The sequence below is a fragment of the Stegostoma tigrinum genome, chromosome 7 (genome assembly GCF_030684315.1).
Source record: "Stegostoma tigrinum isolate sSteTig4 chromosome 7, sSteTig4.hap1, whole genome shotgun sequence".
Lineage (NCBI taxonomy): Eukaryota > Metazoa > Chordata > Chondrichthyes > Orectolobiformes > Stegostomatidae > Stegostoma > Stegostoma tigrinum.
Genome location: NC_081360.1, coordinates 66581372 through 66607106, shown reverse-complemented (window position 1 = coordinate 66607106; position 25735 = coordinate 66581372). Strand labels below are relative to the sequence as shown.

The following is a 25735-nucleotide window of genomic DNA, read 5'->3' as shown; positions in this document are numbered from 1 at the left end:
ATAGGTTTAACGTAAGAGGGGAAAAGTTTAAAGGAGATGTTCAAGGCAAGTTTTATTCTTTAAAAAAAAAACAGAGGATTGCAGGTGACTGGAATGCACTGCCAGGGAAAGTGTTGGAAGGAGGTAGGACAGCAAATTTAAGAGGCAGACACATGAACGCATAGGGATCAATGGGATGCAGACCATGGGCAGGCAGATGGGTTTAGTTTACAATGGCAGAACGGTCAACACAGACATGGTAGGCTAAAAGGTCTGTTCCTGTGCTGTACTGTTCTATGTTCTCCGTACTAATAATAAATAAAGCCATGCAAGTAAAAAAGTGTAATATTGGTTTCAATGAAGTGGAATAAACTGGAAAATCCTGCAACTGGTTTTCTAATAATTCCTGAAGAGACTGAACAATCTGCCAATTTTGAGAAGATTTGTAGCTCAGGTTGAGGTTCTGGATGTGAGTTTGCTCGCTGAGCTGGAAGGTTCGTTTTCAGACATTTCGTCACCATTCTAGGTAACATCGTCAGTGAGCCTCCGACGAATCTGCCAATATAACTCCAAACAAAAACGCAGAGGGAACTTCCCTTATTTTACATCATTTTATTCACAGGCCACTGTCTAAAATAACTGTAGAGACCAAAAAAAGTACATTTCTATTAATCTAATCAGAATAACAAAATCATGGAATTAGGAAACACTTATCATTCATATTGCTTAATAATATATTTCTCTTTAACCTTATCACTGTTTCCAATTCTGGAATCAAACATTTTGTTTCTCATATAATAAAATGTGAGGCTGGATGAACACAGCAGGCCAAGCAGCATCTCAGGAGCACAAAAGCTGACGTTTCGGGCCTAGACCCTTCATCAGAGAGGGGGATGGGGGGAGGGAACTGGAATAAATAGGGAGAGAGGGGGAGGCGGACCGAAGATGGAGAGTAAAGAAGATAGGTGGAGAGAGTGTAGGTGGGGAGGTAGGGAGGGGATAGGTCAGTCCAGGGAAGACGGACAGGTCAAGGAGGTGGGATGAGCTTAGTAGGTAGCCGGGGGTGCGGCTTGGGGTGGGAGGAAGGGATGGGTGAGAGGAAGAACTGGTTAGGGAGGCAGAGACAGGTTGGACTGGTTTTGGGATGCAGTGGGTGGGGGGGAAGAGCTGGGCTGGTTGTGTGGTGCAGTGGGGGGAGGGGACGAACTGGGCTGGTTGAGGGATGCAGTAGGGGAAGGGGAGATTTTGAAACTGGTGAAGTCCACATTGATACCATATGGCTGCAGGGTTCCCAGGCGGAATATGAGTTGCTGTTCCTGCAACCTTCGGGTGGCATCATTGTGGCAGTGCAGGAGGCCCATGATGGACATGTCATCAAGAGAATGGGAGGGGGAGTGGAAATGGTTTGCGACTGGGAGGTGCAGTTGTTTTTTGCGAACTGAGCGGAGGTGTTCTGCAAAGCGGTCCCCAAGCCTCCGCTTGGTTTCCCCAATGTAGAGGAAGCCGCACCGGGTACACATGCTATGCACAAGTCTGGTCAATTTTAACCAAATAGTTTTAAATTGCAAGAGCTACTTTGAGAATTAAAAATCACCATTTTTAAATTCTATGTCCTGAAACTGGGAAACACTTACCAATATAATGCTTATCATCACTCTCAAAAACCTATTGACAAAAATAAGATTGAGAACATTCTTGAATAATAAATCTACTTTTAAAGTAAAATAATTGCAACAGTAAGATACTTAGGATAAGTACCAACAGTATACACTCTACAAGTTTAGCAATTGATAAAGAAGTAGTTACTTTCTGAGAGATTAAGGAGTTCACCTCTTGTTTGAGTAAAACTCTGGAGTGCCAGGACTTCCACTCACCACATCTCTGTACAATTTCTGGAAATGGGGATTAGAATGTGTCAAGTGGAAGCCCATAATTGTGAGGGCTACAACGGGGCTGTTACTAGGCCAGAATAGCAAAGATAGCCATCAAGATCTAATAAAGTGACCCACTAGAGATTTTAAAACTGTGCACCTGTTCGGACAGAAATGAAAGACAGTAGGTTTTTACAACGTACTCTCCATCCATGGAGCAGCTCCCAGTAATTACCAACATTTCCAGGAACTATGAAACTTTTATCATGTTTCCTCGAAGTGGTGGTAGCAAAAAGTGAATGCAAGGGAAAACCACTGGGATGCAACTGACAGTCCATTTCCACAGCTATTTCTGTAGTAGAGAAACAGCAAACATTTGTAACTGTGACAGAGTGAGATGGTAGGTGACCTCACCACCAATATTTTCTGCACATCTTCTTTGATGGAAGAAAATTCACAACACTGTCTTCTCTTTCTCTCTCTCTCTCTCTCAGACACACACACACACACACACACACACACACACACACCAATTGCAATGTGTTTTCAAGCATCTTCTCTTCAGCAAATTCATCTTTTGCAGATCTTATTGCCTATAAATTCAGTGTCAGTGTTCCAAATTACACCTAATGTTTCAGGAGGATTATGTTTAAAGGCTAAAGCTTTCACGCATCACAGCAAGAAACACGAAAGCACTGCTAAAAGTGCTTGTTGGATTTTGATAGTGCTTCAGGCAGCTCTGGTACCACGATTTGTCACACGAAAGTGCAACAGATTTAATTGTGCATCAAAAAAATTAGTGGTATACTTCTCAAGTCAAGTCCCAATTCTGATTCTGGAACACATTAAATCCTTTGAAAAGCCTTCCACAAAGTCATAGGAAACCTTCAAATTCAATGCCACCTTGCACAATTCCACACCTTTTAGCTCTCTTTGCATCCTGTTAGCTTAGTTAATCTCTGTCTTAAATACACTCAACTGCATAACATGCATAGTTCTTGGGTAGAAAATGCCAAAGATTCACAATCCTTTAAGGAAAGAAATTTCTCATGTCAATACTAAATTGTCAGCCCCTTATGGGGCAGCACAACGACTCAATGATTAGCATTGATGCCTAATAGCAGCAGGGACCGAGGTTCAATTCCAGCCTTGGGCAACTGTCTACGTGGAGTTTACACATTCTCTGTGTCTGCATGGGTATGCTCTGGTTTTCTCCACAGTCCAAAGATGTGCAGGTTAGGTGGATTGGCCATGCAAATTTGCCCATAGTGACCAGGGACGTGCAGGCTAGGTGGATTAGCCATTGGAAATGCAGGGTTACAGGGATAGTGTGGGGGGTTGAATCTGGGTGGGATGTTCTTCAGAGAGTTACTATGGACTTTTTGGGCTGAAAGACTTGTTTCCACACTGTAGGCTTTCTGTGATTCTTATTCTGAGAATTCTTGTTCTAGATTCATTTTCTGGAAATCATTTTGCATCCAACAAGTCAAATCACTGAAGAATTTTTCAATGTTTCAATAAGATCTCTTGTCTTTCTTTTAACACCCATTAAAATTTAAACAGATTCCTCAATCTCTCCTAAATCCTCTCATTGCATGTAAGGAAATCAAAACTGTATGCAGCATTCCAGATACGATCTCATCATTGCACTGCATAATTTAGGAAGACTTTGTTACTCCAGTACTCCAATTTCCCCATTACAAAAGCTAAAATAACACTTAACTTCTTATTTTTTGATGTATCTGAACATTAACTTGATGTAATTTATTTACAAGAACATCTAGATCCCTCTGGATATAGACACCTGCTTGGTATCTCGGCATTCAATAATATTTCACCTTTTGTTTCCCTACCTAAATGGATAATTTCAGACATTTCTACCTTGAATTGTTATTTGAATTGCTCATTCAGCCAACTAAGGTTTGTTTCTCTGTAGAACCTCTGTGCTTACTCAGATCTTACTTTCCAACTTATCTATGTACTGTCAGCAAACATGGATATATTTTATTCAATTTCCTTATCTAAGTAATTAATATCAATTGGAAATAGATGATGTCCATGTAGTCAACCTACTAAATACAGCATGTATAAGTGTCAAAGTCTGTTTATTTCTATGCTGTTTTATGTCCATTCATCAATCATCAATTCCATTTTTCCTAATTTTGTATAATAATCTCTCCAGTAGAGCCTGATGCTTTTTGGAAAACTAAATACATTATATTGATTAGTTATCTCATCCATCTTACTGGTTAGATCATCAGAAATACTCAGAAGTTTCCATAAAATTGAGTTGTCTACCTAATCCAAATATTATAACAGTCTAAATTGAAATCTGCTCTGTACTCTTAGAGGTTGGAAGAATGAGAAGTGATCTAACAAACAAAATTCTTACAGAGCTTGCTAAGGCACATGCAGTCCCAGAATAAGAGGTAGGCCTTTTAGAATTGAGATAGGAGGAATTTCTTCTCAAAAAGTATAAACCTGTGGTATTCCCTGTGCAAGGGATTGTGGATGTTGTCATTGAGTGCATTCAAGAGATCATAGATTTCTAGATATTGAAAACATCATAGAATATGGGAATAGTGTGGAATAATGCCAATGAGATAATAGACCATCCATGATCAGATAGAATGTTGGAGCAGACAGAAGGGGCCAAGTAGCATCATTGCTCCTCTTCCCTACATTTTCATTTTCCTAAACACCCTGTTGTAATGGGCTGTATTTTATGTTTCCCTCACAGTAGGGTTGAAGATAAGGGTGAGCTCATATTACCGAGCAAGGTGCCTTCCTGCTGCTTACACAGTGAACCCCCAGGCTATCCAAAATTTTAAAAAGGACTGGCTAGGCATCCAGAAATTAGCCTGCCCTAGAACCTAATGTGTCTATTAAGTAGTCAATTAACACTACTAAAGGATTTCATCCCATCACCATCGGTGTTTTGTCTTCAGCAGGTGGAGGACCATGACATATCAGCTTAGTTGCATGAACTGGTGTCAGACAAGTGTACTGAACCCCATTTTGTGACCCAACTCCACAATCATTCCTCTCCTTAACCTTCAACCATGCATTCAACTCTCACCAGCACCCCTTGATATTGAACCTCCTTACACTCTTGAACATAATGTGGCTGCCTGTAACCTCAACAGTGGTTCTAAGGCAGGACTTGCTCTCAAGGAACAGATAGAAATCTCATCTTAGAATAATCAGCATTGCTCCCTATGTAATAGTTATTATGGGACAGCCATCAGGGTGGTGGACAGTCTTCACCTTGACCTTATAGTTGGATAGGACAGGGACCATGGTGCCCTGTAGAATCCAACCCATTGACTTTAACTACAGATTCAAGCATTCTGCCTGCTACTATTGTTAGCTTAACTAGCCTGTAGCTAACCAGTTTTTTCTTTCTCTTTTCTTAAATAACAGTTGTGTTTGCTTGCCCCCAATCTTTCGGAGCTGCTCTTGAATCTAAGGAATTCTGGAAGATCAAGGCAAATGTGTCCATTATCTCGGCAGCACCTTTTTAAAATCCAAGGATGTATCTTGTCATATTCAGATATTGTCACAATTTAGTCCTATTCATGTCACCATAACCATTCCTTTACTTAGACATTTCCGAGTTGATTTAGCCCAGTTGTCTGAATGGTTGATTTAAGAAGCAGCGTTATGCCAACAACTAAGGTTCAATCCCCACACCAGTTAAGGTTACCATGATGGACCCTCATTCGCAACCTTTCCTCTCACCTGAGGTGTGCGGCCCTCAGGTTAAATCACTACTAGTTGTCTGTCTTTCTCCCTAATGAGAAGCAGCCCTATGGTAAGACTAGGGTAACATACATAATGACTCCTTATGGAGCCTTTTTGTGGCACATTGATAGTGTCCCTACCCCTGGCCAGGCAGCCTGGGTTCAAGTCCCATCTGCTCCAGAAGTGGATAATAACATCTCTGAATGAGCTGATTGGAAAAATAGTTTTTTTTAAATTATTCTGATTGCTTTAAGTTTCCCAGAAACAGCTTTGGCAATAGAGGGCAGGGGGGCATTCTAGTTGAAACTGTGGGGAAGGCTAAGCGACAATGGTCAATAAGTGCTTAAAGTTCAGGGTCAGCTCACAAAACATCACTTACCTATGTTTCAAAATTAAAACAATGGTTTACAATAAACATTACCGTTTCTTTCTCCTCATCTAACTTTTCTTGATCTCCGATAAAAACATCGTCAACTGGGATTTTGATGTCAAGTTCAATCTCTTCATTTTTATATGTGATATGTTTATTTTCAGCAATACTGTTTAACACTGGACAGAGAAAAAAGTGTTATTATTGTTGTTTTCCAAATAATTGCAAAATAATTGTCGTTTGACGAAAAGTGGACAGCATAACATTCACTAGAAAAACAAAATACCATTTCCCAGTTATGATCCATCTTAATATATTAACTAGAAAACAGCAGAAAAAACGGGGTGACTGAAATCTTTTCAAGAAATGCATTAAGCTATTAAATAATGTAGCTAGCAGTTCATGGCGTTCAAGATTCAGAATACATTGTCAAAATGCATTTTGACCATACAAACTTTTTACCTTCTCTCGTTGTTCTTGTCAAGATAACCAGAATTTGCTGGGAGTCCAGTTTCTTGAGCTCACAGTCGGCTTGAAAGCTATGCGCCAAATCTTTGAAATGAACGTAAAGGAACCCTTCGAGCTCTTCCACAGTAAAGTTTTGCTTCCAGCTCACAATTAGAGTCGACCTACCGTCCGGAAATGCAACTGCCATTATGGCTGAACTCTGCACACCAGGGTTCCCTTAATACTTTCCAGGTTTCTGAAAAAGAGTACTCGAAATTGTGAGCATTATTGAACGCGGTGGAAAAGACAGTAGAGATTCATCTTTCAGCCACATCAAAGATGAAAAGATGCACCTCCTAAATCCAAGGAAACGGGTCAATATTCTGCATAAAATCAAGGTCAGAGATAGTAGGAACTGCAGATGCTGGAGAATCCGAGATAACAAGGTGTAGAGCTGGATAAGCTGCTTGACCTGCTGTGTTCATCCAGCTCTACACCTTGTTATCTTAGAATCAAGGTCAGTTTGCTCACTCACTGAACTGAGGCGGATGTATTGGAGTCAGAATTAGCTTCAAAGAGGAACGAGCTGCAGATTCCTGTTAATTTTACTGTAGCCAACCTCACTTTCACTGACTTCAGAAAGATAATTAAACCCAAAACGGTGGACAGTCCGATTCAAAAGATGGAAATTTGTTGACGGGCAATGTTCAGCCCGTTTAAATTTTAGCTAATTAATATTTGTAGAAAAATGGAATTATGGTATGGATGCTAGAAATCTGATAGATGAATAAAAATGTTGACTATATAACGAATTGAGATACAAATTTTAAAACGTCGGCTACATCTGTAGCCCACTCAGTCTTTAGCACTGTACTTAGCCACACGAATAATGAGTATTGGAAGAAAATGAGAACGGCTCATATAGCTTTGACAGCTGAGCCTGTCACTAACCTGTTCTTTATACGTCACCAGAACACAATTATTGCGTTGGGGAGAGGGAGTTGAACAAGGGATGGGAGGTGTCAATGTTCAAGGCGGGTACCCGACGGAAGCCTCCTGTTTGTAACTTTCCTGAAGGGAGACGTGCTCATCCGAGGACGGAAAATTGATCGTTGGTTTTACTGGAACGCTTTTATTTCAGATGGAGTCCTTCTGACTGTTCTGGAAATTATCCCATAGAATTACTAATAACACAATTTCATTTGCCTGCCCCAATCTTTATTGCAGGATTCCAAGACAAAGCCCGAAATAAAACCAATATTAACAGATTTAATTTAACTTTGTTTCGGTTGAGGCAGAAATCGCTAAGTCCTCCTCTGAAACATTTACAGGATGCTAAAATTACACCTGCGTACATTTTGACTCAATTCCCTGCACTATTGCTAAAGGCTAAATAATACACATCATGGTAGCAGTGTTCACAAAGCATCATAAGTATATCTGCAGGCATAAATTCAAGGAGTACCGAAAGGACTGCGGAAGCTGTAAATCAGGAACAAAAACAGAAGTTGCTGGAAAAGCTCAGCAAGTCTGGCAGCATCCGTGACGAAAAAAATCAGAGTTAACGTTTCGGATCGGTTGGCCCTAAGTAGGGTCTGATTCACAGATGCTGCCAGGTCTGCTGAGTTTTTCCAGCGATTTCTGTTTTTGAGACTAGATGGTGGAGCAAAATATAATACTCTCAAACTTTTAAAAACTGATCTTGCACCAGAATTGTAACTACAAATTAAAGTGTACTGAAATATTGTATTAATTTCAAGATGGCTAATCATGTGACAATTTTTAATGTTTACTGGCTACTGGAACAGTAAGTAAGGAGCACTTAAAACTATCAAGACAAAAGACAATAAATCAGTCAAAAGAAATGCTGGAGAAACTCAGCCAATCTAGCAGCCTCTGTGGAAAGAGAAACAGAGTTAATATTTTGGAATTGGTCTTCAGAACATCTTTGATGAATAAGCATGAGTAATCAAAGCTTCAGATTCTTTATCTTAACACACATGGCATTTGTAACAAAACAGATGAGTTGACAGTACAAATAGATACAAATGAATATGACTTGATAGCAATTACAAAGAGGAGGTTTCAAGATAAGCAAAACTGGGAACTAAGTGTGAGAAATGTTGGGAAAATAGGCAAAAAGAAAAAAGAAGGTGGTGTAACATTGTTAAATAGGAAGGTATCATTTTGGTGTTGAGTAGTAATATAGCATCATGACGTGGAATCAGTTTGGGTCAAATTAAGAAACACCAAGGAAGGAAGTGATAGGTGGGAGCTTTCTATCGGCCTCTGAAGAGTTGTGTCACTGTAGAGCAAAGTATAAGTCCGAAAGTAATGGTGGCAGGTAAGGAGGACACCACAGTTGCCATCAGTAATTTTGATCTGCCTATTTACTGGACATATCAGACAGGTTAGGGTAACAAGTATGATAAATTTGCAAAGTGTATCAGGGCTTGAATATTGGAGCAGTACATTCCACAACCTATCAGGAATAAGTTATTTTAGTGTGATTGAGAATACTCTTCTGGAGTGATGATCACAACGTGGTAGAATTTCAGGGACAGCAATTCAGGTCTTCTCCAGTAAACTCAACTTAAAGGAAGAATGAATTGTCTAAAATGGGCATTGAATTTAGACTATTAAGGAAGATCTGTAGATGAACAATGAAAGACTTTGAAGCAAATATTTCAGTCAGCAAACCAAAAAAAATTCTGGTCAAAAACAGGGAGTTGACTAAATGGATGAACTGCCCATGGTTAAGCAAGGCAGTTAAGGAGAGTATCCAACCAAATGCTAAGGCTTATAAAGCTGTGAAAACTAATGCTAGGCCAGAAAGTTGGGAATTGTTTAGGAACTGGTAGCAAATCACTAAAAAGCTAATAAGAAAGAGGAAAAAAAGATTGTGAAAGTACACTGGCAAGAAATATAAAAACAAACAGCCAAGAGCTTCTATCAATATATAAAATAAAAGACGGTTGCTAAAATGATTACAGGACCCTGGAAGACGTAATTGTGGAATTGAAATCAGGAACTGGGAAATGACAGATAAGTTGAACCAATATTTTGAATGGGTCTTGCAGAGGACACAAGCTGCATCACAAAAAGATCAGTTAAGCAAGGTGCCAGTGGGAAGAAAGGTCTTGTAGTGGTTTCTATTTGAAGAATAAAGCATTAGACAATCTAAAGGAAGACAAGTTGCCAGGATCTGATTGCCTGCATCGAAGGGTTGTAAACGACATGCTTTCAAAGATGATGGAAGTATTACTGGAACTATAGCAGAACTCATTGGATTTTGGGATTGTTCCCGCAGGTTGGAAATTCATTAGCAGGGCATTTGGAGAAGTTTCACACAAGCAAACAGAGTCAATACGGTTTCAGAGATAATAGGAACTGCATGCTGGAGAATCTGAGATAACAAGGTGTAGGGCTGAATGAACACAGCAGGCCAAGCAGCATCAGAGGAGCAGGAAAGCTGATGTTTCAGGCCTAGACCCTTCATCAGAAATGGAGGAGGGGAAGGGGGTTCTGAAATAAATAGGAAGAGAGGGAGAGGCGGATAGAAGATGGATAGAGGAGAAGATAAGTGAAGAGGAGACAGACAGGTCAAAGAGGCGGGAATGGAGCCAGTAAAGGTGAGCGGAGGTGTGGAGTTAGGGAGAGGATAGTTCAGTCCAAGGAGGACGGACAGGTCAAAGGGGCGGGATGAGGCTAGTAGATAGGAGATGGGGATGGGGCTTGAGGTGAGAGGAAAGGCTAGGTGGGAGGAAGGACAGGTTAGGAGGCGGGGACAAGCTTCAAAATCTCCCCTCCCCCTACTGCATCCCAAAACCAGCCCAGCTTCTCCCTGCCTCTGTATCCTGTCCTTCCTCTCACCTATCCCCTCCTCCCACCTCAAACCCCACCCCCATCTCCTACCTACTAGCTTCATCCCACCCCCTCGACCTGTCCGTCCTCCTTGGACTGACCTATCCCCTCCCTAACTCCCCATCTACATTCACCTTTACTGGCTCCATCCCTGCTCCTTTGGCCTGTCTGTCTACTCTCCACATATCTTCTCCACTATCCATCATCTATCGACCTCCCCCTCGTTCCCTATTTATTTCAGAAACCCCTTCCCCTCCCCCATTTCTGAAGAAGGGTTTAGGCCCAAAATGTCAGCTTTCCTGCTCCTCTGATGCTGCTTGACCTGCTGTGTTCATCCAGCTCTACACCTTGTTATCTCAAAGTCAATATGGTTTTGTGAAAGGGAAATCATGTTTAATAAGTTTACTAGTGTTCTTTGAGGATATAACAAGCAGATTTGAGAAAGGGGAACTGATAAATGCAGTGTTCTTGGACTTCCAGAAGACATTTGATAAGGCCCGACATAAAAATTTATTGCATAAAGAGCTCACAATGATGGTGGGGTGGTGGGGGGTAGTCGGGGTGGGGGGGCTAAATGTATTAGCATGGATTGAGGATTCGTTAACACACACAAGACACAGCCAAAATTAATGGACCTTTATCACGTTTGAAAGATGTACCTAACTGAGTGTCACAAGGATCAATCCTAGGGCCCCAATTTTTTACGACGAATATTAGTGACTTGAAGGAGGGGATGATGTAAGTGTAATGTATCCTACTTTGCTGATGATTCATAAGTAGGCTGGAAGACATTTTATGATGAGGGCATAAGATATCTGCAAGGAGAAATAGATAGGTCCAGTGATTGGTCAAAAATTTGGCAGGAAAGTGTGAGATCATGCACTTTGGTGAGAAGAATCAAAGGCAGACTATTATTGAAAAGAAAAGAGTCTCCAAAGAAGTACGGCACATGGGGATCTATGTGAGGCCTCACCTGGAGTACTCTGTACAGTTTTGGTCTCCAATTTTAAGAAACAATGTACTGGCTTTGGAGGCAGTCCAGAAGAAATTTACTAGGCCGATTCCTGGAATGAAGGATTTGGCTAATCAAGAATGGCTAGACAGGTTATGGAATCATGGAGTCATACAGCATGGAAACAGAGCCTTTGGTCCAACTGATCCACACTGGCCAGGCATCCCAACCTGACCTAGCCAGCATTTAGCCCATATCCCTCGAAACCCTACCTATTCATGTACCCATCCAGTTGCCTTTTAAATGTTGTAATTGTACCAACCTCCACCACATTCTCTGGTGGCTTGTACAATACGCAGACTACCCTCTGCATGAAAAAGTTACCCCTCAGGTCATTTTTAAATCTTTCCCCTCTCACTTTAAGCCTATGCCTTGTAGTTTTGGACTCCCCCACCCCAGGAAAAAGACATTGGCTACTCACCCTATCCATGCCCCTTGAGACTTCATAAAATTGTTTATATATCCTCCTGTAATCTAAGGCTTTCCTGCTCACTATTTACCACCCCACCAGTTTTTGTACTATCTGCAAATTCTTTGGGATTCTCTACCCCAGAGTTGTGGAGATTTGGTCGCTGTAAGTATTTAAAGAGGATACAGATAGATTTTTGAAATTTTGAGGGGTTGATGACAACAAGAAGTTGGCACAGAAGAAAAATTGAGGCCAGGGAGAGATTGGTCATCATCTCATAAAATGGAAGGACAGGCTTTAGGAGGTGAATGACCTAATGCTGCTCCTACTTCTATGTTCTTATGTAAATACGAGGGTAGCTTTTAACTCTTTTTAAAGGACTGTGCTCTGAATACATATGAAAACGTGTTTGAACAAAGCTCTCATCTTAGAATTCAAATTGGCTAGTTCTTCCTGGATGATTAAAAACACAAAACTATCAGTTTCTCCCCAATCCATTCCTTTTTGGACAAAATTAGGCTATTTATTGTAGCTTCACTCACAAACTGTTAAGTGCTATCCCAAATATCCCAAATGGTATGTCTAAAAAGATCACATCAACTTCAAGTTGATAAAATTCACTACAGAAACTAATTCCAAAGTAATATACATATATACATGAGCACATGTTTAATCATAGACCAGATGCCTACTTCAAATCTTAAAACTAAACCATTTTAAACATAGCAGTGTCTTGAATAATAGCCTTCTCACATGTATCAGCTAAAGTTTATATTTGCATACGCTATAAAACCAATGACATTATTTTTGACCTGGGGCCACATGGCATTTTTATTTCAAAACTGTTTATACCTAATCACAATTAAAGAAAATGTAATTTAGTCCTGATATGCTTAATCAACTATAAATTATTAATGATTGAAAAATTCATCAATCCTCCAGCTCCTGGTTGCCATAAACTATCAAATGCTGCCTTTATGTCAAAAGTAGTCAGCCTCCAATCACCTCTGAAGTTCTGCTCTTTTCTCAATGTTTGGGCCAATACTGTAATGAAATCAAGAACTGAGTGGATGTGGAGCAACCCAAAGTGAGCATTAGTGAGCAGGTTATTCCTTTGCGAGTACACCCTTACAGTACTGTTAATAACCCCTTACATTTCTTTACTGAGGATCGAGAGTAGACTGAGAGGACAATATTGTGTTGGGTTTTTAAAAGATGGGGTTCATGAGACCTGCGCCATGGAATCTGAGTTAGAGCTCCAAGTGCCACCATCGCCAGTTCCCATCGAGCCAAAATGCATTGAGACTCATTGTTTAATATAATTTAGGCAAATAGATTCGCTCATTAGTTTGTATATAAAGTTGATTAAGCTAAAAGATTTGCTTACTTGTTTATATATATATATATATATAAACTAAGCTGATAAATGTCCTATGTACTGAAGCGCATGTATCTTTCTTGCATTCATTTTGATCAGACCTTGAAGAACCTGTTAGGTACCATCAGCCTAACATTACACTTGTTGCTGTGTGCAGGGTCTGAACAAAAACTTCAAGAAGAAGAAGAAGGATACCTTGACTTGGGAAACATTCTGTGTTCCACAGAGGTCCTGTTATGATGGGTTCAGTGTGCTAGCAAATTGATTGGCTGGTTTGAGGGCCCCACAATTTTGGATGGGATTTGGAACAAAATCTCAAGGAGTTACTCCATGCCAAAAAGGATTGTGCAAAGGTAGTAGATTTCCCAAAGCATACCAAGGATATTGCCCAAAGATAACAAGGTGTAGAGCTGGATGAACACAACAAGCCAAGCAGCATCATAGGAGCAGGAAAGCTGATGTTTCGAGCCTAGACCTCAAGGGGTGGGTTCTGCTGACTGGCCTCTGTGTGTTGTCTCAGGAGTTGCAAGAATTAAAGGAGGTGAATGGTACATTGACTGTGGCTAGTGACAAAGAAACAGCAGATGCTGGAATCCAAGGTAGACAAACAAGAGGCTAGGAGAACACAACAAGCCAGGCAGCATCTGGAGGAAAGGAGCAGTCAACGTTTCAGGTATTACCTTTCTTCAGGCTCTGCGTTCAGCGGTGCTGACTGTCACAGAACAGCAGAAAGTTGTGCTGGCAGAGGCGGCTGGGCTGCCCAGGAGAGAGGAAGGATGGAAGCCAAAAGAAAACAAATTATTTGGTCACCATACAGCATAACAAGTGAGCGAAGATTAGAAGGTAAATCTGATGAAAGTGCTCTCTTTACTGGCTTTAGCTGATAGACCACAGAGAGCAGCTTTTGTTTTTGATTTGGAATGAGTTTCTTCAGGGCTTGGTGAAAATTTACCTCTTGTAATTGAACGTAGTTAAATGAAACCATTCATGAAAGGAAATTAAGTTAAATGGCGTAACTTATTTCCTCTTTTCATAAAACACTCTACTGTCTATTTTATTTAGGTCAGAAGTCACAAGATACCAGGTTATAGTCCAACAGGTTTATTTGAAATCACAAGCTTTTTGAAGTGAAGACAATCACATTGGCACAAAATTTATTGGCAGAGAGATCGAAAGATGGTACAAATGGTGTGATTGGAATGGTGACAGGCGAAATAAGTCCCTGCAGGTGATCAAAAGTGTCGGAGGGTATGAATAAACAGCTAACAGCTGAATAGCATGTGAAGAGATGACCTATGGTCTGATTAATTGAAGCAGAGAGATAATTACAGAAAATTAAGAATAAAATCGTGCTGACAAACCAAATGACTGGAATAACACAGAGGTATAAGAGTCATATGCCCAGGGTCTAATCAAAGTAACAAGTAATCCAAACCTGTACAAACTAATTAAGGTAGCGAGATCATGACAATTTATCAAGGCGATGGTGTCAAAACGGAACAGAAAAGAAGATTTTACAGATGCAGAACAGTGAAGTGGGGTCACATGTAGCATGACATGGAACCAAGATGAATCTATCTTCATGGGTACAGAACTTGACTATCAGTTTATGCTCAGCCATTCCACATTGTCGTGTATCTTGAAAGCCGCCTTGGGGGATGCTTACCTGGAGATTGGAGGCTGAATGTCTTTGCCTGTTGAAATGTTCTCCAACTGTGAGGGAACATCTCTGTCTGGTGATCATTGAAGGTGTCCATTCATCCGCTGTTGTAGTGTCTGCATGATATCGTCAACACACCATGCCTTGGGACATCCATTTCTACAGCATATGAGGTAGACATCAATGGCCAAATCACATGAATATCTGCTATGTATATGGTGGGTGGTTTTCCCATGTGTGATGATAGCTGGCATGTCTTGCAGAAGTTGCCATGGCAGGGTTGTGTAGTTTTGTGGTTGATATTGTCCTGAAAGTTGGGTGGTTTGCAAATGATGGTCTGTTTAAGGTCTAGTGGTTGTACAGAAGCATAGGGATGATCTTGACAAGACGTTCATTGTCATCATTGACATGCTGAAGGCTGTAAAGAACCTGGTGTAGTTTCCCCGCTTGGGGGAAGTATTGGATGACAAAGAGTACTCTAATTGGTAGTATCCTGTATCTGTCTTCTGAGGACATCGGCATGGTCTTTTTTTACATCAGAACTCACAATCTATGAGTTGAGCACCATATCCCATTCTTATGAGGGCATCTTTCAGCAACTTTAGGTGTCCATCGCTTTCTTCCTCGTCTGAGCAGATCCTGTGTATACATCAGGCATGTCAATAGAGGATGACTTCTTTAACATGCATAGGTGGAAGCTACAGAAGTTCTGCATAGTGAGGTTATCCATGGGCAGGTGTTAGAGTGAGGGATGGAGGTATTCAGCCTTGACGAGATGAGCACATCCAAGAATGAGAGTGACTCTGAAGAGTAGTCCATGGTAAGTCTGATGATGGGATGAAACTTGTTGATATTGCAATTCAGCTGTTTCAGTGACTCTTCGCCATGAGTCCTAAGGAAAAAGTCTTGCTCGAACTTGTGCATGAAAGTGTTGCTGAATTGGGGAGCAAATTTGGTCCCCATGGCTTTTCCATCTGCCTGGATGAACAGCTAGTTGTCGAGGATGAAGAGGATGGGTTGTAGAATGGCATCTGGAAATTGCCAGTTGTTAGTATTGAGTACTGAGGCTGTTTCAGCAATGCCATGGTCAAGGGGGATGCTGGTATACACTACTGAAATGTTCATTTGATGATGAGGAATGTTCCTGGTTCAACTGGCCAGTACTGAGTTTCGATAAGAAGTCTGTAGTGTCGTTACAGAAGCTGGGAGTTCCTTATACAAAGAATCTTGAGATGCCCTCAACATAGCCAGAAAGGTTCTCACACAGTCTTGATGCCTGGCACAATGGGACATTCAGGTCTGTGTATCTTCAGAAGGCAGTGTAAGTCTCCTGTGTGGGATGTTCATAGGATGAGAGTGCATAGGATACTCTGAAGGTCTGGATCACAGGTCTTGATCAATCCGTTCAGTCGACGGGTATGTTCTTTGGTTTGATCAGAAGATGGTTGTCTGCAATGTTCCTGGTTGTTCAGTTGTCAGTACGCTTCTTTGCAGTAGTCTGTTTTATTCAGTATGACGATGGCTCCTTCTTTGCCTGCTGGTTTAATGATGATGTTGCAGGTGGTCTTGAGAGCATGGATGGTGTTGCATGGTATTTGGGTTACATTCTGTTCTATCTTCTGAGTGCAGTTGCTGAATCTGACAATAACACATCTCCTGACTGCTTGAGCAATGTGTCAAACTTAGGGCAGTAGCCTTCCTGAGGGCTCCAATTCAACTCTTTCTTCTTTGATCACTGCACTGTGCATCCCTCTGTCAACTGTTCCAGTTTGTTGGTTTCCTCATTGGGCTCGTTAACATCTTGGAGTTTGTGGAAGAATTCTCAGAGCCTCATTCACGCGATGAAACCAATGTGACCCATTTTGGTAGTGTGGCGGAAATTGAGGCCTCAGCTGAGAATTTTGATTTTGTCTGGTTGATGGGTGTGGTCAGGCAAGGTGATGATGGATTTCCCTGTGGTGGTATCAACCGTAGTACTGGGAGGGGCTTGGTTACTGCTGGTGGCGATGCCAGGTTTTTCCAGTTTCCTGTTCTTGGTGTGCATGTAAGTGGCATAGGTCCATTGCCGTGATTGCTTCCCTCAACCACCACACCATTTGTATGATCTTGTATGACGAAGAAGCAGCGCTCGGAAAGCTTATGATTTCAAATAAACATCTTGGACTATAACCTGGTGTCATGTGACTTCTGACTTTGTCCATCCCAGCCCAACACCGGCACCTCCATATCATGTATTCTATTTAGTTTGAGGCAAGAGTCCTGGGTACTTGGTAAATTACAAAACTTTCATGATTTGAATTATGATGTTTTGCGTTTCATTTTCTGGCCAGAGTGAACTCCAAAGTAATATTGTAACGTACAAGTGAATTTTTAGCTCTGGATAATATTTGCTCATCTTAAATGTTTGGGTGAATGCTCTAAAAATGGGGGAGATTGGAATTTTGGAAAGGTACTTCTCCTTAACCAATAGGAAAACTCAAAACATGCCAGACAGAAATCTGTGAACAGATAGCAGCTGGAACTGTTATCTTGCCAGACAAGGCAGGTAACCTTGAGAAGGTAGCTGACAATTTTTCCCTGACTGTTCTACCCTGGTGTAGTGAGACAAAGCAAATATGTAATGGTACCCAGGAGCCAGGTTGGGTGGATGAAAGACAAGGACCCTCATTGTATTTACAGAGAGTTTCTATGACAATAACAATGAGAGCATTCCTTACCTTCAAATGAAATCAGCATGAAAATAAGGAGTAATCGGAAAGCATCATAGGTTCAAGACTTTCAAACTTAATTGAAAAGTTTTTTAAAAGTAAAATCTTTTGCAAACTGCTGTAGGAAAGATGTTTTGAAAACAAAATGGTTTAGCTTGTTCTCAACAGAGATAAACCCTTTGTCAAAAGACATCCAATTTGAACTCATTTTAGAATGATAAATGATTTTTTCTTCTATATTGGTAATGTTTTGTTTTGGAAGTGGTCTTAAAAGAAAAAACTAGACAACAGATATTAAAAATGCCAGTTAGAGATTTTCAGAAGATTTTTGACAGTTTTGTTTTAAAATTGAATACATAAAAGTCCAACTTAACATCACCTGGTGACTTGGACCCTGCCCCTTCTGAGACCAGCAGAATGAACTCCAACTGCTGACAGTTCTAATCTTCTCAGGCACCTACTGTGGGGTGAGCTGTGTTGTTTATCTCCTTAGAGCCACAGTGGATTTTGTTTGTTTGTTTGTTTGTTTGTCTTTTAATAGGTTTCAAGAACATAATAAGGCAGCTGGAAATCATCTGAACATAAAGTCTTTGAAAACAGGAGAACCCTGAACTGACTACAACCATTTGAAGCTTTAACATAAGAGCTCTGTTAAAAACCACACAGTCTGGATGCAATTGCTTCTGAAATTGGTTCTGATAAAATTACTTGATAAAAGTTGCTAGTTCTTCCAAACAGAGGGAGCTGAGACATCACTCATTTGCATTCTGATTGTGGAGTTCGCAGTCAGTGTGGATGTGAAGGGCATTGTGGAAGAACCTGGCGTTGACAAATGGTCAGCCCTAAACATTACATTACTGTAGTGTTGACATTAGGCTTTGCTCTTCTAACCATAAGGAGAGATAAGGCTCACAGGAGAGGAGACAGAACATTGTGAGTGGAAGGTTGGCAACTGGAGTTCCAGTGAGTAAAGTAGTATAAGCCTAAACAGCTTCTAGAAACTTATTGGTGAGTAGCAGGTAGGTTTTGAGAAATTATTGGAGCAGAGAATACCAGCAGCTTCAATTTAGTATTAAAAGTATATGACACTGTAAGGATTAATTAAGTTAAAGGGGTAAGACATGTCAGAAGAACTCCAAATTGTGGTTTGCTCCTCTTGCTTGATGTGGGAAGCCAGGCACATTTCCAGTGCCTGGGATCTGCATGTGTGCAAGAAGTGTCTCTAGCTGCAACTCCTGGAAGCCCAAGTTTTGGAGTTGGAGCAGCGTCAGGGGTCACTGCAGAGCACTCGTGAGTCAGACAGAATTGTGGATAGCACATATAGAGAGGTGGTCACATCACAGACTCAGATTCCACAGGCAGGAAGGGAGTGGGTGACCACCAGGCAGAATAGGAGGGCCAAGCAGGCAGCACAGGAATCTCCTGTGGCTATTCTCCTGCCAAACAGAAATACTATTCTCGATACTGTTGAGGGGAATGGCCTTTCAGGGGATAACAGCAGCAGCCAAATTCATGGCGTTGTTGTTGACTCTGCTGCAGAGGGACAGAGAAATAGGCATAGAAATGCTATAGTTATAGGGCATTCCGTTGTAAGGGGAATAGGCAGGCATTTCTCTGTCTGCAAACCAGAGTCCAGGATGGTTTGTTGATTCCCTGGTGCTAGTGTCCTGGATGTCTTGGTGCAGTTCCAGGTCATTCTAGAGGGGAAGGGCAAACAACCAGTGGTCGTGGTACACGTTGGTACTAGCAGCATGGTTAAGAAAAGGGATGATGTCCTAGAAATAGAATATAGAGAACTAGGAATAAAGTTGAAATGTAGGACCCTCAAAGGTAGTTACATGAGGCTTACCACCAATGCCACGAGCTAGTCAGAGTAGAAACAGCAGGATGTATCAAGTGAAAACATGGATGAAAAGATGGTGCGAGGGGAAAAGATTCAGATTCGTGGGGCACTGGGACCCGTTCTGGGGGATGTGGGACCTGTACAAACTGAACGGGTTATACCTGCGTAGGACTGGGACTGATGCCCTTTGGGATTGGGGGGTACTTTAGTAGAGTGGTTGAAGAGGGTTTAAACTGGTGTGGCTCTTGGATGGGAACTAGAGGAGTAGGACAGAAGATGCAGAAATAGAGGGAGAGGTAGAAACCAAGGCAAACCTGACTAAGAATAGGAACAGGCAGGGAAATGCTGAAAAGAGCAGGGAAGGTGGTCTGAAATGCATGTGCTTTATTGCGATAAGTACAATATGTGAGATAGATGAACTTACAGCTTTGGTTAGTACTTGGAACAATGACATTATTGCAATTATGGAGACTTGACTCAAAGAGGGACAAGGCTGACAGTTGAATGTCCCAGGATTTGGACGTTTCAGGTGTGATAGGGGATGTAAAAGGGCTGCGGGAGTTGCATTACTGGTAAAGGAGTATCTCACAGCTGGAATGAGGGAGGATACATTGGAGGAGTCATGCAGCGATGCAATGTGGGTAGCACTCGGAACTAGAAAATGTGAAATCACAATGCTGAGGGTAGACTACAGGCCTCCCAACGGCTAGTGTGAGATAGAAGTGAGAATATGTAGGCAGATTTTGGAGAGATGTAAAAACAATAGAGTTGTTTTAATGGGTGATATTAACTTCCCCTCTATTGACTGGGACTCACTATGTGCTAGGGGCTTGGATGGGGCAGAATTTGTCAGGACCATTCAGGAGTTTTGACACAGTATGTGAACAGTCCAACCAGTCAACAGTTATGCTAGACCTAATTTTGGGAAATGAGCCTGGCCAGGTGAGTGAAATTTCAGTGGGGAAGCATTTTGAGAGTAGTGACCATAATTCCATGAGTTTTAAGATACTCGTGGGTAGGGATAAGAGCAGTCCTCGGATGCAGGTGTTAAACTGGGAGAAGGCGAACTACCACAATATTAGGCGTCACTCAGAATATTGTGTACAGTTCCGATCACCACTCTACCAGATGGATGAGTATACTTTGGAGTGGGCACAGAAAAGGTTTACCGGGATGTTGCCTGCTATGAAGGCTATTAACTATGAAGAAAGGTTGGATATACTGGGTTTGTTTTCACTGGAGTGCAGGAGGTTGAGAGGCAACCTGATAGAAGTTTCTAAGATTGTGAATGGTAATGGATAGGGTAGAGATTGTGAGGCATTTTCCCAGGGTGGAGGGTCAATTACTGGTGGACACAGGTTTGAGGTGCAGGGTGAATGTTTAAAAGGGATGTGCCAGGCAAGTTTTTCACCTAAAGTGTGGTGGATCTTTGGAACATGCTGCCAGAGGAGGTGGTGGAAGCAGACACAATAGCAGCATTCAAGAAACACCTGCATGAATGCATGAATAGGAAGGGGCTAAAGGAATACAGAACCTGAGTGTGAAGACAGTTTTAGTAAGGAAGGCCAAAATGTGTTGACACAGGCTTGGAGGGCCTGTTCCTGTGCAATATTGTTCTTTGTTCTAAGCATGCAATGGGAAGTTTCAAAAGGCAAATAAATTAAAATTTAAAAATTTAAACTAAAAACAAGATCCCATGGAAACAAGATTGTAAGAACTGCCAATGCTAGAGTCAGAGATAACACAGTGTGGAGCTGGATGAATACAGCAGGCCAGGCAGCATCAGCGGAGCAGGACAGTTGACGTTTTGGGTCAGCAACTTTCTTCAGAAATGGGGGGAAGGGGAAGGGAGCTCAGAAATAAATAGAGGCGGGGGGCTGGGGAAGGTAGGTGGGATGATGATAGGTAAGTGCAGGTAAGTAATACTGAGGATTGAGTTAGTGAGGTGGGAGGAGTGCATAGGTGGAAACAGTCGATTTGGTTTTAATTTGTATCAGGGTGGAGTGGCAGGCGAATTGAAAAGGTTGTTCAGGAAGAAATCGACCATTAATACAACTCGCAGTTGACAACACTGCTGGAGCTATACCCAAAGAAACCTATCAGTCTGCTGTCATCAAATTGTATTTGGAATAATTTTGAAAGAAGGAAGTTGAGAATAATCTAGCGAGTTAATTTTGAGAAAACTTTATGTACTTTTGTTTGTTAGAAAGTCTTAGCAAGTAAAATTTGTTAGTTTGTTTGTCTCTTTTAAAAGTATTGTGAGAACATGTCACTTTTGTTTACTTTCTAAACAGTTAACCTTTCTCTGGAACTCATGCATTAGTTATAATGGTAATTAAAAGGGGCCACTTTTGGAATAAAAATATAGTGACTGGGAAAAAGTGACACCACATCAAATGGAAAAGGAAATGACTCACCTTAGGTGCAATTAAATGGAACATAACGAATGAAAGAAAAATGTAGATATAATTGGACAATTAAGAGCTTTTTCTTGAGAAATATGTATACCCTTGCCTGCAAGTTTTTTTTCTAAAAGGGATTTGAAATGGATGATTTAGCCACCATCCAGAATACTAGAGCCAAGCAAGGAGGACATATATGCATCCTCCATCAACTTTTGATATTTTGAGAAAGCTGACTAAAAGTCAACAATACATGGCATGGTCTTGGTGTACCAATGCAAGTGTGCAAAAGCAATTGTTACATCAAAATGAATTAACATGAGAGCTTTGAAGAACAGGTCTCAGACACATATACCTACTTGACAAAATGGTTATTGTAGCCTGGAAGGGTACAAAAAAAACTGTTCAAATGATAATGGACTGATACAAAGAGTTATACCTCACAGAAACAGACCCTTCAGTCTAACTAGTCCATGCCGAACATAATTCCAAACTAAACTAGTCTCACCTGCCTGCTCCTGGCCCATTTTCCGTCAAAACCTTTCCACATCATGTATCTGTACAAATGTCTTTTAAATGTTGTAATTGTACCTACATCCACCACTTGCTCAGGAAGTTCATTCAACTTGCAAGCCACCCTCTACGTAAAGGAAAGCCACTTGTCTTTTTTTAAAATCACTCTCCTCTCCTTAAAAATACATCCCCTAGTCTTGATCCTTATACTAGAAAAAAGACATCTACCATTCACCCTAACTATCCCTCTCATGGTTTTATAAACTTCTATCAAGTCACCTCTAAACCTCCTATACTTCAGTGATAAAAGTTCCAGCCTATCAAGCATTTCTTTATAACTCAAACCTTCTATACCCAGCAATGTCCTGTTGAATGTCTTCGGAACCCTCTCCAGCTTAGTAATATCCTTCCTATAACTGGGCAATCAGAACAGAACACAGTATTTTAGAAGAGGCCTCATCTATGTCCTGCATCACCTCAACATAATGTCCCAACTCCAAAATTCCAAGGACTGAGCAATGAAGGTAAGCGTGCCATATGCCTTTTTAACCATTCTGTCTATATGTGATGCAAACTTCAAAGAATTATTTACTTGCATCTCCGTCCCTCTGATCTACAACACAAGGTCCTACTACTAATTGTATAAGCCCTACCCTTGTTTGTTGTACCAAAATGCAATACCTCATATTTATCCAGATTAAAGTCCATCTACCACTTTTCAGCCCATTTGATCAAGATCCATTTCTAATCTTAGATAACCTTCTTCACTGTCCACTATGCCACCAACTTTGGTGTATTCTGCAAGCTTATTAACCGTGCCTTCTATATCCTCATCCAAATCATTTATACAAGTTATTAACAAATGAGCACCCAGAACCGATCCCTGTGGAATACGCTGGTGATAGGCCTCCAGTCTGAAAAGCAACCATCCACTATTACTCTTTGTCTCCTGCCAATTATGTACCCAATTGGCAAACTCACCCTGAATCCAGCGTGACCTAATTTTACTAATTAGTCTACCATGTGGAATCTTTTTGAAGGCCTTACTAAAATCCAAATAAACAATGTCTACTTCACTTCTTTCATCAATCTTTTTTGGTAACTTACTCAAAAAACTCAATCAAGTTTGTGAGACACGATTTCCCTCGCATAAAACTATGCTGACTATCCCTAATCAATTTTTGCCTCTCAAAATGTCCGCAAATCCTACCTTTATTAATCACCTCCAACAATTTTTTCACAACCGAGGTCAGACTCAAGGGTCTATAGTTTCCCAGTTTCTCCATACAACCTTTCCTTGATAAAAGTACAATATTAGCCACCTTCCAGTCATTAGGCACCTCACTCATAGTTATAAATGATGCAAATATTTCTGCAATGGGTCTCATTATTTCTTTCCTTACTTCCCACAATGTTCTGGGATACATTAGATCAGGTCCACCTTAACTTATCCACCTTCATATTCTTTAAGACTTCTGCAACTTCCTCTTCTGTAATGGGAGCTGTTTTTAAAACATTAAAGTTTAATTCTCTGCATCCTAATGACTCCATTTCTTTCTCCGCAGTAAAAACTAATGTGAAATATTCATTAAGTATCTCTCCCATCTCCTGGGATTCAAAATACAGGTGACCTCCTTGATCTTTAAGAGGGAATACTGATTTTAAAACAGTGAAAGCAGTGTTGGTGAAAAGGACATAAAAGTAAAACAAAAAGATGATTGGTATTATGTATAAAAGTTAAAGAGAAAAATGGGGAGTTATGGTGGGCTGAGTGGAAGGGTCCATCAAATGACATAGTTACCCCATCTTCAACAGTTACAATGTTCAAACCAGTAGAGAATTTGTAATTTGTTCAGACAATTAGCAAATGTCAAAGAAGGCCAAGAGTCAGATGGTGCAGAACAGTGGAGTAAAGGAAACAGTGGGAAAAAGGCAGGAAGTAAAAGTAGAATGTAATAAGAAATGAATTGTTTGCTGTCTTAATGAAAGCAGAAATAGGTGTTTTAAGTTCTATGGATATTACGAAATAAGATTGTTAAGGCTGGGAAACTAACGAGGAAACTATTAAATTATCTACAATCTGGACCAAACAATTTGCACACAGAGATGTGGCAAATTGGTTTCTGACCAACATGATCTGGAAGGTTGCTAATAGCAGCATGGGCAACATGCCACACCCATACAGATCTTAATGCTGAAGCTTGTCAAATGCACTGTAAATTGTTAGAGCCACATGGTTTGACACAATGGCATGAACTAACCACCTCTTGCTATGTGGACATCTGTTAATTGGAAACAGTTATTTAATCTCACATACACTAATATAATGTTTCAGCTTGATGTATTAAATATTATTTGCAATGTCACAGTTAATAATGCAACCTTTTTGGTTTTTAAATAGAACACACTGGAAAATATGGTGCCGAACCCATCCTATCCTATCTGCTTGAAGATGTGCTGTGGGCATTTGTATTTTTTGGCAAATGGCTGGATGATAACAACCAACCCCACCAAGAGAATGATTGTGAGCTATGGCCAGAAGGCTTACTTTACCCCTTCCATGCCCCTGCCCTTGAAACATATACATTGCAGCATAACGGGGGTTCTTGTATATGGAGGCACTCACACAGCGAGATTGACCCTAACCACGTGAGTATCTGCCTAGTACTCATACTTGGTATCTTAATGGTAAAAGAGAGGAACCCTCATCAACTTATGTAGCAACAAAATTTATGCTGGTCTATGATGCAATTAGACAAATTCCCAATATGATTAAAGAATGGGAGCAATTGAATGAGGTGGACACTTTGCACATTAAGTTTAGAAATTGCAGACTTTCATTGCACAGCATCTCATTTGGCAACAGTACATCATCTTATTGTAAGAAACTGCCATGACGCTCAGCCACGATCCATTAATTCCCATAGTGGACAGTTTAAGAACCCTTTCAGAGATACTAGAAACTGCAAATGCTGGAGAATCTGAGATAACAAGGTGTAGAGCTGGATGAACACAGCAGGCCAAGCAGCATCAGAGGAGCAGGAAAGACCCTTCATCAGAAATGGGGGCTCTACACGTTGTTATAAGCACAGAGACAACTGTTTTTGCACAACGAAAGGCCTGGATATGTTTTGAAAGTGCTAAGAAATGATGATACAGCAAATAACATTAGATTCAAAACATTATTAATATCGGGGTCTTTGCCCCACTCATTAGACATTCACCAGGACGGGGCCATGAACCTTCCCCATTGGACTGGGAACCGTGAGGCCAGTGCCATAGACTCCGAGGTTGAGCTCAAAGTGCCACCGTCGCCAGTTTCTATCGAGCTAAAAGGCACTGAAACTCATTAAGTTTGAACATGTATAAAGAAATTTAGGCCAATAGATTTGCTCATGTTGGTTAAACTAATAAATTTGCTGAGTACTGAAGTGCACACTGTCAGACCTTAAAGAACCTGTTAGGTACTTTCAGCGTAACAATACAAATGCTAATTCAGAGATACTAAGAACTACCGATGCTGGAGTGAGAGATA

At 40.9% G+C, this 25735-nt stretch overlaps 1 protein-coding gene across 1 annotated transcript in view; it reads right to left on the bottom strand.

The window, feature by feature from the left end:
- LOC125454021 (protein mono-ADP-ribosyltransferase PARP9-like) overlaps window positions 1-7419 on the bottom strand; it is a 40724-nt gene extending 33305 nt beyond the window's left edge. Inside the window, exons 1-4 of the mRNA XM_048534261.1 lie at window positions 7363-7419; window positions 6427-6667; window positions 6016-6143; window positions 1614-1644 (exon numbers count right to left, since the gene is read on the bottom strand). Coding sequence (XP_048390218.1) covers window positions 1614-1644; window positions 6016-6143; window positions 6427-6619 — 352 coding nt within the window. The 5' untranslated portion in view covers window positions 6620-6667; window positions 7363-7419. The remainder of the gene's footprint in view (window positions 1-1613; window positions 1645-6015; window positions 6144-6426; window positions 6668-7362) is intronic.
- Window positions 7420-25735: the final 18316 nt, after the last annotated feature.